The sequence below is a fragment of the Amia ocellicauda genome, chromosome 4 (genome assembly GCF_036373705.1).
Source record: "Amia ocellicauda isolate fAmiCal2 chromosome 4, fAmiCal2.hap1, whole genome shotgun sequence".
Classification (NCBI taxonomy): domain Eukaryota; kingdom Metazoa; phylum Chordata; class Actinopteri; order Amiiformes; family Amiidae; genus Amia; species Amia ocellicauda.
The window spans coordinates 55,508,406-55,522,043 of record NC_089853.1 but is presented as its reverse complement, the minus strand read 5'-3'; the positions used below and the strand labels follow the sequence as shown (position 1 = coordinate 55,522,043).

At 43.2% G+C, this 13,638-nt stretch overlaps 1 protein-coding gene across 2 annotated transcripts in view; it reads right to left on the bottom strand.

Moving 5' to 3' along the window:
- Nucleotides 1-13,638, bottom strand: part of LOC136748783 (3'-5' exoribonuclease HELZ2) — a 43,687-nt gene that overhangs the window by 10,096 nt on the left and 19,953 nt on the right. For both annotated transcript variants that reach the window (XM_066702829.1, XM_066702830.1), the window contains exons 7-14: nucleotides 12,716-13,514; nucleotides 12,340-12,415; nucleotides 8,770-12,262; nucleotides 8,532-8,617; nucleotides 4,334-4,471; nucleotides 3,583-3,738; nucleotides 520-664; nucleotides 188-304 (exon numbers count right to left, since the gene is read on the bottom strand). In XM_066702829.1, the coding sequence (XP_066558926.1) occupies nucleotides 188-304; nucleotides 520-664; nucleotides 3,583-3,738; nucleotides 4,334-4,471; nucleotides 8,532-8,617; nucleotides 8,770-12,262; nucleotides 12,340-12,415; nucleotides 12,716-13,514 (5,010 nt within the window). The remainder of the gene's footprint in view (nucleotides 1-187; nucleotides 305-519; nucleotides 665-3,582; nucleotides 3,739-4,333; nucleotides 4,472-8,531; nucleotides 8,618-8,769; nucleotides 12,263-12,339; nucleotides 12,416-12,715; nucleotides 13,515-13,638) is intronic.

Here is a 13,638-nt window from a genome sequence, read left to right as displayed (position 1 = left end):
TATCATCTGCATGATGATTATGATCTTTGTCAGCTTTTGCTAATCTAATAATCATCAGGAATTTGAAACCAATCACTTCTAGTTGTGTAGTCAGTCTAGCCAAATCAGTTATGAAATAAACTGAATAATAAGAATAATTATCCTCCAAGAATTATCCTCCAATGCTCCAAGCTTGACTCTGACATACTTCTCCACTTCCTCCTCATCCAGGACCTCCTTTTTCTCAATCCTTTTGTCATAATCTTTGATCTGCTGTGAGAATGGATTGTCTGGTTCTCTTATGCGATGATGTAAAGTGATGGACCTGAACCAAGGAAAAAAACAATCATGCAGACAGGATAAGTATGATTTTTTTACAATGTGACAAATGGAAATATAAAATCAACCAAAACAAAATGCACTCTTGGCAGGATTTCGCACAATGTGTGATGCATTCTGTTGATCTCATGTAGCATTGTATCTTGGATAAGGGTGAAGATGCTATGGCAGCAATTCATTTCATTTTATTAACAATAATACCTGAGTCCTGGCTTTGATCTCTCCTGCCGCAGTGATTTACGAGAGAGCTGTAGGATGCTCCCGGGGTAAGGATACTCCAACATCTCCATTTGCCGGCTGTACACTCTCAGAGGCTTCAATTTGTTGGCAAACCCCAGCAGGTACTCTGTAGTTCAGAGGCCAAAATCACAAAACACAGGTGTCAATGTCAACCAATGAAATTCACGCATGTTTTGAAAAGTCCCCGTTTTCTTTGTATAGGACTAGTAATTATTCCCTTTATAATACACTAGGTTAAGGTCAGTGCTTTTAAAGGGTGGCCACCTGAATTAGTGGCCAGCTAGACCTCATATTCGCAAAAGGCTGCTCACCTTCGACACTCTCCGTGACACCCATGGACATCTCGGACCACCACTTCATTTCCTTCTCCCTTTCCCTCCCCTCCCTCCCCTCTCCACCCACTCCCTCTGTCACCTTCTGCCGTAATCTCCGCTCTGTCTCCCCCTCCACCCTTGCCTCCACTGCCCTCACTCTCTTGCCTTCCATTGACTGTTTTTCAAATCTATCTGTCAACTGTGCTACCTCCTCTTTGTTCTCCTCCCTCACCTCCTCCCTTGACTCTCTCTGTCCTCTCACGTCTCGTCCTGCCCGTCCCTCCCCTCCTCAGCCTTGGCTCACTGCTGTTCTCCGTGCAACCCGAACTAGTCTGCGTGCCGCCCAACAGAAGTGGAAAAGGACCAAACTCCCAGCTGCCCTTGAACTCTACCGCTCCCTACTGTCCACAATTCTTGTCCTCTCTCACCTCAGCCAAGAAGTCTTACTTCCAATCTCTCTTCAAATCCACTATCAACAACCCTTGCAAACTCTTCTCCACCTTCTCCTCCCTCCTTGCCCCCCCTCCCCCTCCTCCTCCCCCATCTCTCACTGCTGATGATTTCGCCTCCTTCTTCTCCTCCAAGATTGAAGACATCCGCAGGCTCTTCAATACTCCACCCTCATCTCCCATCACACCGAAACCTCCCACCGACCAAGCTTCCTTTTCTTCATTCTCACCTCTCTCAGATGCTGAAGTTTCTGCTCTCCTCCTACGTCACAAACCCACAACATGTGACCTGGACCCTCTCCCTTCTCGTCTCTTCCAAGCAACCGCTCCTGATCTTCTCCCCTTCATCTCCTCCCTCCTCAACTCCTCACTCCTCTCTGGCTGTTTCCCCTCTGCATTTAAACAAGCTGCTGTCATCCCACTGCTCAAGAAACCAACCCTTGATGCCACCTCTCCTCAGAACTACCGCCCTGTCTCCCTACTTCCCTTCCTCTCCAAGACTCTTGAGCGGGCGGTCCACCGTCAGCTCTCGGACTTTCTGTCCCAACACTCACTACTTGATCCTCTGCAATCCGGCTTCCGCACAGCTCACTCCACTGAGACGGCTCTCCTGGCAGTCACTGACTCCCTCAGCCGTGCTCGGGCGGCCTCCCTCTCCTCAGTCCTCATCCTCCTTGACCTCTCTGCAGCATTTGACACCGTTGATCACTCCATCCTCCTCTCCTGCCTCGCTGACCTTGGGATCTCTGGGACTGCTCTCACCTGGTTCTCCTCCTACCTCAGTGACCGGTCCTACCAAGTGACATGGCGAGGCTCCTCATCCACCCCCCAACCTCTCCTCACAGGCGTTCCCCAAGGCTCCGTCCTGGGCCCGCTCCTGTTCTTTCTCTACACTCGCTCCCTGGGCCCCCTCATCGCTTCCCATGGTTTCTCCTACCACTTCTACACTGATGATGCCCAGATCTTCCTGTCTTTTCCCTCTTCTGACCCTCTCATCCCCTCACGCATCTCTTCCTGCTTGTCTGCCATTTCCACCTGGATGCACTCACACCACCTCAAGCTCAACCTCTCCAAATCAGATCTCCTCTTTTTCCCCCACTCTTCCTCACCTTCTGCTGACCTCCCCATCTTGATCCCCTTGGAATCCACCACACTCTCTCCTTCTTCTTCCGCTAAAAATCTAGGAGTCACCCTCGATCCTGCGCTCTCCTACTCCCAGCACATCACTACGCTGACGTGCACCTGCAGATTCTTCCTGAACAACATACGCCGGATCCGTCCCTTTCTCACCGATTACTCAACTCAGCTACTCGTCCAGTCACTGGTCCTCTCCCACCTGGACTACTGCAACTCCCTCCTGGCCAGCCTGCCTGCATCCACTACCCGCCCACTCCAGCTCATCCAGAACTCTGCGGCTCGTCTGGTATTCTCTCTGCCACGATTCGCACACACTACTCCACTGCTCCGCTCCCTCCACTGGCTCCCGATAGCAGCACGCATTCAGTTCAAGACTTTGACCCTTACCTACCACTGTCTTGACCACACTGCACCAAGCTACCTTCAGTCACTCATCTCTCCATACATCCCCTCCAGACCACTGCGCTCCTCCAGTGCCAGAAGGCTAACTCTGCCTCCTCTCCACTCTCCTTCCTCCAGAGCCCGCTTCTTCTCATCCCTGGCCCCTAAGTGGTGGAACGACCTGCCCACCGAAGTCAAAACAGCAGAGTCCTTGACCTCACTCCGGTGCTTACTCAAGATGCATCTCTTCCGACAGCACTTGTAATATTATTCCTCTATCCCTGCTAGATAGCACTTCAGCTTATTATGCTCCTCGTGTTCTTGATTGTTTTCCTCCTTGCTCCCTTTCCCGTAGCCCTCGTCTGTAACCCTACATCTTGACAGCACTTAGCTTTCACCGTCCAGGATGTAGGAAGTCTCTTACTGTACTTGTGTAAATTGTAAATTGGAATTTGTAAAATGTATTATTTTGAATTGCTATGTTTTATCTAAGTTGAATTTGTAATGATTGATGCCTTGTACTTCTCTGTATTTTTGCACATTGTTTGCACTTATGTTGTAAGTCGCCCTGGACAAGGGCATCTGCCAATAAATAAAAATAATAATAATAATAATAATAATAATAATAATAATAATAATGTACTGGATCTGTTAAAATGCGTTTTTAAATATAGTTTTTTGTGAGTTATTTGTGGAAATGAGGTGAAGGAACAATTAAAAGAACAACAAATGGGAAAACTTGCCAGCAACAACATCAACCGACTTGTTGGAAGGACCACAGTAAAGAATAACTTCCTTCTTCTTCCTCTCTTCAGGGTCTGTGATCTGCCTGGGATTCTCACTGTTCAGTATTAGGAACCAGTAAACAATGTGAACTCCAACCACGGTCTTCCCAGTTCCTGGTAAAACAGACAGCCACTTGAAAAAGGTTTGTTAACAAAATCTGAGTGTAAATTCACACACATGGTTTTGTCCCATGCTACAATCTATAAGGCTACAAAAAACACTTTCATTGAAAATATCTAGCTGATTTTAACTAAACATATTTGTTTTTTTAATTAATTAGATGATTAATTGATTTATGTTGCACTAAATACTTATTCCAATTAATTTATAATATTTTAAACAAGATAATTATGGAAAGTTAAAACAATAAATACATTGAAAATTTAGGACAAATCAAAGCATTATAAATAGGAATACTATGAATCACATACAGCTACATACAGTGAGCATATTCTAAGTGCTAAGGCAGACATTCTAAGTATATAACATTTAACATTTTAAACCCTTCTGCTACATCAGTCTTATTATTATTATTATTATTATTATTATTATTATTATTATTATTATTATTATTATTATTTAATTTTTTTTGTACTATGAAGTAAATCACATATAGTCTGCAGTTAAATATACACTATCATGGAAAGTACATTTTCTCATGACATAATACCCAAAAAGGAAATTTTCTGCAGTTCATGTGGCTCTTACCAGGTGGTCCCTGGATAACAGTAAAACTATTTTTCAGCGCTTGTTCTATCGCATCACATTGACTCTCGTTTAGACTCCGAAGTCCAGGAAGGGGGTCACATTGCATGATTCTCCGTTTTGGAATTCCAGATTCTGAATCTGCAATCATCAGGTGACCCAGAACAAAAGAAGCACAGAAAAAACCAAGCTCATGCAGCTATTACAGAATCAAGTAAATGATCAAATAAATATGAAGAGGCATAAAGAAGACATGGACATTCATTCATTACTCTGGCTAAAATTTATTTAAAGCATGGTGAGGAATGTTACTTATATATACAGTTAGGTCCATAAATATTTGGACAGTGACACAATTGTCATCATTTTGGCTCTGTATGCCACCACAATGGAATTGAAAGGAAACTTTAAGTGTTGTCAGGCCAGCACTGTGACTGTTCCTCTATTCTCCACTAGAGGTCTCCGATACACCAGGTTCTTTCTCCGATCCTTCTCAATTTTGTCTTTCCCCTCATTACTGAATTATTGCCCAGTAGTTTTCTATCAATTATCTCCAGTCTCCAGTTACCTCTACCCTCCCTATAGTATCGATACACCTCTGTTAGTTACATTATTTGCAAAGTTTTACATTTGCCTTCATTGCAGCATCTCTGAGCCTTTGTTTCCAGTTTAGATCCCCAGTTTATGACCAAAGCTTTCCCTACCTCGACCTAGCTTTTTGGATATTCCCCTCTAGCATTGTTTGCCCAATCGCCTGACCTCTTGCTCGTTTACTTACCTCGCCTCTCAGATATCCTTGATAACAGTGTTAGCCGGCCTCAGACCTTTCACCTGTTTTCCGACTCAGTCTCCAGCCCCGCTCCTGGATCTCTTATCCCTGGCCTCTGGCATAACAAGTGTAGACTTTCATCTTTAATTTGAGGGTAGTTACATACAAAGTGGGTGATCGGTGTAGGAATTACACCAATTTTTATTGGTGGTCCCCCCAATTTTAGGTGCTCAAACGTATTTGGACAAACTAACATAATCATTAATTAAATTGTTAGTTTAAATACTTGGTTTCAAATCCTTTGCAGTCAATGACTGCCTGATGTCTGGAACCCATAGACATCACCAGATGCTGGGTTTCTTCACTGGTGATGCTCTGCCAGGCTTGTACTGCAGCTCTCTTTAGTTCCTGCTGTTCTTGGGGCGTTTTGCCTTCAGTTTTGCCTTCAGCAAGTGAAATGCTGCTCAATTGGATTCAGGTCAGGTGACTGACTTGGCCATTGCAGAACATTCCACTTCTTCACCTTAAAAAGTCATGGGTGGCTTTCGCAGTATGCTTCGGGTCATTGTCCATCTGCACTGTGAAGTGCTGTCCAATCTGGGCAGATAATATATCCCTAAACACTTCAGAATTCATCCTGCTGCTTCTGTCAGCAGTCACATCATCAATAAATACAAGGGAACCAGTTCCCTGGGCAGTCATACATGCACATGCCATAACATGCTTCACAGATGAGGTGGTATGCTTCAGATCATGAACAGTTCCTTCCCTCCTCCATTCTCTTCTCTTCCCATCATTCTGATACAAGTTGATCTTTGTCTCATCTGTCCATAGGATTTTGTTCCAGAACTATACAGGGTTCTTTAGATGTTTTATGGCAAACTTTAATCTGTTCTTCCTGTTTCCTGTTTACATTTTGTGGTAAACCCTCTGTATTTACTCTGGTGAAGTCTTCTCTTGATTGTTGACTTTGACACAGATTTGACTACCTCCTGGAGGATGTTCTTGATCTGGCCAGCTGTTGTGAAGGGGTTTTTCTTCACCAGAGAAATAATTCTTCTTTCATCCACCACAGTTGTTTTTGTCACAGTTCCCTAGCCCTGACCCTCTTTCCCCACTAGAGGCCACCAATGTTCCCTTGCCTTTTCCTGCTCCCTTCACTGCTTTCCTTTTTTCACTCTGTCAATTAACATTCCTCAACACCCTTGTGCACTTCTGCTCCTGTCCTCTGTTCTCATTGGTTCTGCTCCTGCCTTCCTAGTTTCTGCTCTCATATATATAAACCCCTCACTCTGGGTAAAGTGTTGTCAGCTCTCCCTGCATCACCAAGCCTTGTTCTCCTTAGCTCCTTGTTCTCCTTAGCTCCTTGTTCTCCTTAGCTCCTTGTTCTCCTTAGCTCCTTGTTCTCCTTAGCTCCTTGTCCTGTAACCCTGTGTCTCGCTCTCTCGCTCCGTGTTCTGTATCTGTTTCTCTTGACCTCCTGGATTTCGGCCTTAGCCTGTGACCTCGACCACACCTCTGATCTCTACTTGGCTTTTGTCTGCTCATTGTACTAGCTCTGCACTTGGGTCCTTTCTCTAAAGTTTTACGGTCCTCCCACGAGGCAACCGTGACAGTTTTCCAGGCCTTTTGGTTTTCCTGAGCTCACCAGTGTGCTCTTTCTTTTTAAGAATGTACCAAATAGTTGATTTGGCCACACCTAATGTTTTTGCAATCTCTCTGATTGATTAGTTTGTTTTGATTTCTAAGGCAGAACTGAAGGCAAAACGCCCCAAGAACAAGCAGGACCTAAAGACTGCTGCAGCACAGGCCTGGCAGAGCATCACCAGGGAAGAAACACAGCATCTGGTGATGTCTATGGGTTCCAGACTTCAGGCAGTCATTGACTGCAAACAATTCACAACCAAGTATTGAAATTCACAATTTAATTCATGATTATGTTATTGTCCAAATACTTTTGAGCCCTTAAAATTGGAGGGAACAACAATGAAAATGGGTGTAATTCCTACACTGTTCACCCAATTTGGATGTAACTACCCTCAAATTAAAGATGAAAGTCTACACTTAAAGCACATAGTTTCCTTTCAAATCAATTGTAGTGGTGTACAGAGCCAAAATGATGAAAATTGTGTCACTGTCCGAATATTTATGGACCTAAATGTATGTATGTATGTATGTATGTATATATGTGTATGTATATACACTCACGTAAAGGATTATTAGGAATACCATACTAATACTGTGTTTGACCCCCTTTCGCCTTCAGAACTGCCTTAATTCTACGTGGCATTGATTCAACAAGGTGCTGAAAGCATTCTTTAGAAATGTTGGCCCATATTGACAGGATAGCATCTTGCAGTTGATGGAGATTTGTGGGATGCACATCCAGGGCACGAAGCTCCCGTTCCACCACATCCCAAAGATGCTCTATTGGGTTGAGATCTGGTGACTGTGGGGGCCAGTTTAGTACAGTGAACTCATTGTCATGTTCAAGAAACCAATTTGAAATGATTCGACCTTTGTGACATGGTGCATTATCCTGCTGGAAGTAGCCATCAGAGGATGGGTACATGGTGGTCATAAAGGGATGGACATGGTCAGAAACAATGCTCAGGTAGGCTGTGGCATTTAAACAATGCCCAATTGGCACTAAGGGGCCTAAAGTGTGCCAAGAAAACATCCCCCACACCATTACACCACCACCACCAGCCTGCACAGTGGTACAAAGGCATGATGGATCCATGTTCTCATTCTGTTTATGCCAAATTCTGACTCTACCATCTGAATGTCTCAACAGAAATCGAGACTCATCAGACCAGGCAACATTTTTCCAGTCTTCAACTGTCCAATTTTGGTGAGCTTGTGCAAATTGTAGCCTCTTTTTCCTATTTGTAGTGGAGATGAGTGGTACCCGGTGGGGTCTTCTGCTGTTGTAGCCCATCTGCCTCAAGGTTGTACGGGTTGTGGCTTCACAAATGCTCTGACCTCTAGCATCAACAAGGCATTTTCGCCCACAGGACTGCCGCATACTGGATGTTTTTCCCTTTTCACACCATTCTTTGTAAACCCTAGAAATGGTTGTGCGTGAAAATCCCAGTAACTGAGCAGATTGTGAAATACTCAGACCGGCCCGTCTGGCACCAACAACCATGCCACGCTCAAAATTGCTTAAATCACCTTTCTTTCCCATTCAGACATTCAGTTTGGAGTTCAGGAGATTGTCTTGACCAGGACCACACCCCTAAATGCATTGAAGCAACTGCCATGTGATTGGTTGGTTAGATAATTGCATTAATGAGAAATTGAACAGGTGTTCCTAATAATCCTTTAGGTGAGTGTATATATATATACACACACACACGACTATCATCAGTGGAAAGAGTATTCAGACTTATGGTAAATAAAATTACAAAAACATTCTGCAAGTCTTACTTCCTCGTGGTATCTGCATTCCCAGTGCTATATTCTGGACAAGGTTGTTGGCGTCATTGAGACTCTTGACAGCTCTTTCCTTGCGTCTAAGAAAAATAGGAAATATTTGGTGGAAATATTTGTATTTCCCACGATATCTGAAGAAAATGTTTTTGAAACTGTGTCTGTTCAAATTCAGTCAATCAAAATTCTGGCTTCTTCTGGAGAAATAAGATAAGTAATCATCTTCTATACTCACATATCCGGGAGGAGTTTTGGGATCAGCTCCACTGTAAATTTGGTGTCCTCCTGGAAGACACATGGTGGGATATTTTCCATTGACCTATGACTGATGTAGAAGTCGACTTTTACAACGTTATTGTCCGAAGGCTTCTTAGGCTCATAAGCTGTAACAGTGACACCATGAGCCACCCACGTAAAAAATGCGGGATCCATATTTTCATCTGGTACGTCTGAGGCCTGGAGCTGTTTTAAGCCTCTTTTTCGAATGCACAAGAAGCACTTTCCGAGATTGCATTCGATTGCCCATTCTTTTTTACAATCCAACGGCAGATAAAAGCTGCCTTCCAGCATTGTAATGTTCTTCCACATCAGCCTCAGATCTTCAATGATGATGCTGTCACTTTCATCCACTGCATTTGATGCAGACTCCATTTCACACAGAGGCTTCCAGATTTGCACGTATTCCTCAACGCTCTCGTAAAATCTTTTGGCAGGGTATTGAGCAACTTTGGAGAAACAAGTGATAGGATTGTGAGCATGTTCTACACACACCTCAAACTTTGGATTGACATTAAGTAGCTGCACAGCTGGCATCATAAACCCCCGTTTTATTTCAGTGGTCATTTGGACTTGTAATGTGTCTCCGGGCTTCACATTGAGCTGAAGTTCAACAAAGTGTTCCATTTCAATTTTATCAGATTGGCTTAATGTGGTTCCGTTTTTTATATTTTCAGCTTCTGAAGATTTATTTGATGATGGCTTGGGCTCACTCTTGGATTGCTCCTCATCATAGCTACCAAGAGGTGCGCTCATCAGAACAGAGCGGACCTCTTCCCATTTTTCCTTCATTACTGCTTCTACTATCTCTTGCCAGATCTTTTGGGGAATCAAGGTTGTGCCTTTGTTGCCATTTTGCAGTTTTTTAAGTTCAATGTGGGTCTTTGTGTTTTCAATGGAGTATAATCTTCTTCGCCATGTGAGAACCATATACCCCATCTTCTTATCAAACAGTGGTTGGTCCTCCAGTTGTAGGTCCCTGTAAACAATGGGGTTAGTTTCAGACAGGGTCACCTTATCAAAAGGAAATGATACCTTGAAACTGTCACCATCTGGCTCCACAACGACAACAACAGCCAGCTTCTGTGTGTTTTGCTTTTTCAGGTTGGTTGCATAATGAAGGAGTTCAGCTTTGTTTTGGTAGTCTATGGCTCTTTTATTTTTCTTGCTGAACTGGTCACATAATATATCAATCTCCGGTGGTGAGTATTGAAATGAAGTCCGACCAAGTGCTGCGTGGAGAAGCCTCTGTAAGATGACATCTAAGTAACGGCGAATGGGTGAGGAGGCCTGGGTGTAGGAATTGAGCTGCAAAGAATAATGACCAACTTTTGATTCTGGTGCTGAATTGGAGCGAATAATGTATGCTTTTCCAAGCAGATTCCTGAACTCAGATGTTATAGGAAGGAGCTGTGGATGGATGTCATCTGTAGCAATCAGATCAGTTATTTTGTTAAAATCCCCTCTCTGGGCTGCAGATACTAACTCCTCCCACGTTGAAGTTAATACGCAGAAATCTTTTAAAAGTGTCTGGACAGTGCCTAGGTGGTAAGACAAGTGCACAGACATTGGGATGATCTCTCTGTGTTTCTCTCTTAGAGCTTTAACTTTCTCTGCATCAGGATGTGCCTGGCATCTCAAGGGTGTGAGATTCTTCGATATCTCTTTACTGATCAAAAAATCAGATACAAAGCTATTGAACATAATCATGAGCTCTTCAACCATTTGATGGGACCTCCTTTTCCCAGGCAAACTGTCTTTGTCTGGCTGTTCATAGCACCAGTCTTCAAGCAGCCTGGCCTTTCTGTGCACTCTAGAAAAGTGATAAGCTACTGTAAGGCAATCCTCCAAAGTCCCAAACTTGTAAACACCTTCCCTATAGTTTCTCCCAATTATGTCCTCGGCCTCCTCATAATAAAACTTTCTGTTTGACCTTATTATAGACAGATCCAATTCCTGTTTGACAATCATGTCTGTATTCTTCTCTACTTCAACCAATAAAGATATGGCCCTACGATCTTTCCCAGGAAGGAGGCTCCATAGCTCTGCACTCAGTTCTCGAGGGAACATGTACACAGGTTCCTTGTTAGGGGCATAGTAGGTAGCCCCGCATCTTTTGGCATATTCGTCCAAGTTACTGTCCACAGTGACGAAACTTGCCACATCAGAGATGTGAATTCCAATTTCATAACGGCTGTTCAAATCTCTAACACTAATTGCATCATCCAAGTCTTTGGACTTGAGGGGGTCAATGGTAAAGGTTAAGTAACTACAAAAATCCTTTCTTTTTTTTTCAAACGTTCCAGCTTGAGAGCAAATCTCTACGTCATGCAGGACAGACCTGGGAGGAGAGGGGTCCACCTTGAATTCCATGTCCAGAATTTTCAGTCCCTCATCCAAAGATGTTCCAATAGGAAGAACATCTATAACTTTCCCTAAAGGAAAGCAGCAATGTATTTTCCATTGTACAACTTCCACAATGTACACATAACTCCTCTTTGATTCTTCATTAAACGTTTGGGTTCTGATTATCTTCCAGTCATTGTTTTCACGACGCCATATTGGAACTTGGTTATGGTCCTTCTTCAAACATATGGCGCGGATTTTGGTCACAGTGTTGTTAATGGGTATCATGACCTTTGTGGCAAATTTACTTTCACCTTTCTGTTTTTGATTATCGTCATCCTCGAAGGTGCAGACAAAAACTCTGGATGACTCGGATGCCTTGAGAACTCCTATTACTTTCCCGGAGACATTTTCCTTGGCAGATGTTTGATCAATTTCCACAACGACCTCATCACCAGAAAAGGTCATGCCCATATTCTTCCTCCCTTTTAATATGATACGCATAGCTGAGTTGTCACGCGGTATGATGTATCCTGCATTAGCCTTTTCTGTTACTATTTCACCCCGTTTATACAACTTCGGGTGCTTTTTCAGTAAGTTCTCCAGTTCCCTTTTCTCTGAATTACTGTAAAATGCCTTCATTTGTTCACTAAAGTTATCATTTTGAGAATCCTTCATCATTTGTCCTTCTGAGGACCAATAAGATACCTCACTACTGTCATCCATTAGCTCTTGCAAAATATCATCAATGTTGGTGTTTTCACATGATATGACAGATTCTGTGTCGCTATCATTTTCCTCTGCAAGTCTATCAAACCTTGCGATTTCTTTCACCTCTTGTTCAACGTAATCCATGTCCAGGGACCGAGGATGGGCACTGCCCTTCTCGATGCACTGCTGTATGTAACTCTTCCAGATCTTGGAACACTTCCCAAAGTAGCACAGGGCTGCGGCATCTCCCACCACAATGACCTGAGACTGTGCTCTGGTCATGGCAGTGTTCAGCACTCGGGCCTCACTGAAGAACTCCAAAGTGGATGCGTTTGAGGAAAGCAGACTGTCTCGGGTCTGAACAGCTGTCATCACAACCACCCTGAACTGTCTCCCTGTCAAGAAAAAATGCACATCAGTATTTCATAATAAATCTGTGCCTCCAATCAGAAGTTTAAAAATCAAACTGTACCTTGTACATTTGCTATATTCTCCACTGTCACTCTGCTCAAGTTTCTTTTCCGTAGTTCCTTTCTAATAAGAACAACCTAATATGAAATTAAAAGGATAGTTTGAGCATTTAAAAAAAATGTACAAGTAATATACAATTAAAGCTCACTTGTGATTGTTATTGCGAAGCAACTGATTTGATTTGAACTTCAAAAGGAAAGAAAATTTGAAGATTAATGATTCCTTAGTTTTAAGTTTTTAAGTTTAAACGGTTACAAAACCAAATAGTTAAATATATCGGTACCTGAATTGTACTGAACGGATTTACAAAAAAAAAATATATATATATATACTAAGCTGCAAAAACAAAAAACAAAGATTTGTAACTTTTTTTATACCTGGGTGCCTTCAGAAAGAACACAGATTTTCTGTAGTTCTAGATTCCCCCATTGTGAGGGCCAGCTGCTAACTAAGTGCTGCACTGTCTCTGAAACTTCTGCAATCTCCTCGCTGTTAAACCAAGACATAGTTGTAGTGTCCAAACGGCAAGTTCCTCGGACATGATGGAACATCAGTGGGTGGAACTGAGGGTGAGGAGGGACATTCCCACTGGCTTTGATGGCATCATTCTTACCCACATAGAAGTGAGTGGACACAAAATCCACTATCTCTTTAGTGGAGCGATAGTTCTCATTGAAGATGATTCTGCTTTTGGAAGCTATCTCATGTTTCTCTCCCTGGTAGAAATGGAAGAGGCGGTTCAGCAGAGTGTAGTCGGAGTGCTGTCCATCCTCCACTGAGAAGAGCTTTCCCCCCATTTGCATGTGATCTCCAGCCAGCACCACTCGGGTTCCTTTCCCAGCCAGACCGAGCGGCATTAGAGCAGCACACTCCAGCATCTGAGAGGCCTCATCAATCAGAATGTGAGTGAAGTAGCCAGGTGGGAGCTTTAAGGCCTGGAAAGCTCTGGCCATTACTGTGGTTGTGATGATGACCCTGTGAGAATCTAATTTGGACCTATCAGGGAATTGGAAAGATTGACCGTCTTCTGAAAGAAGGCAGTACTGTAGAGTGATGTCATCAGTAGCAATCAAAACCACTCCTTTTTTATTTGCCTTTATTCTCAATGGTCTTGCTTCAGGGTGTCCACGATACACATAGTGGTGGAAATGGTCCTTCACATATAAATCTGCAGAACTAAAAAACAAAGCACAAAGATCGGTCTTCTGCTTCATCTACCTTCATTGGCTCAAAAGATCCACCATACAGTAAAACCCAGCTAATCTGCTATCCCAAACTTGCCATCCAGAAATAGTGTTAC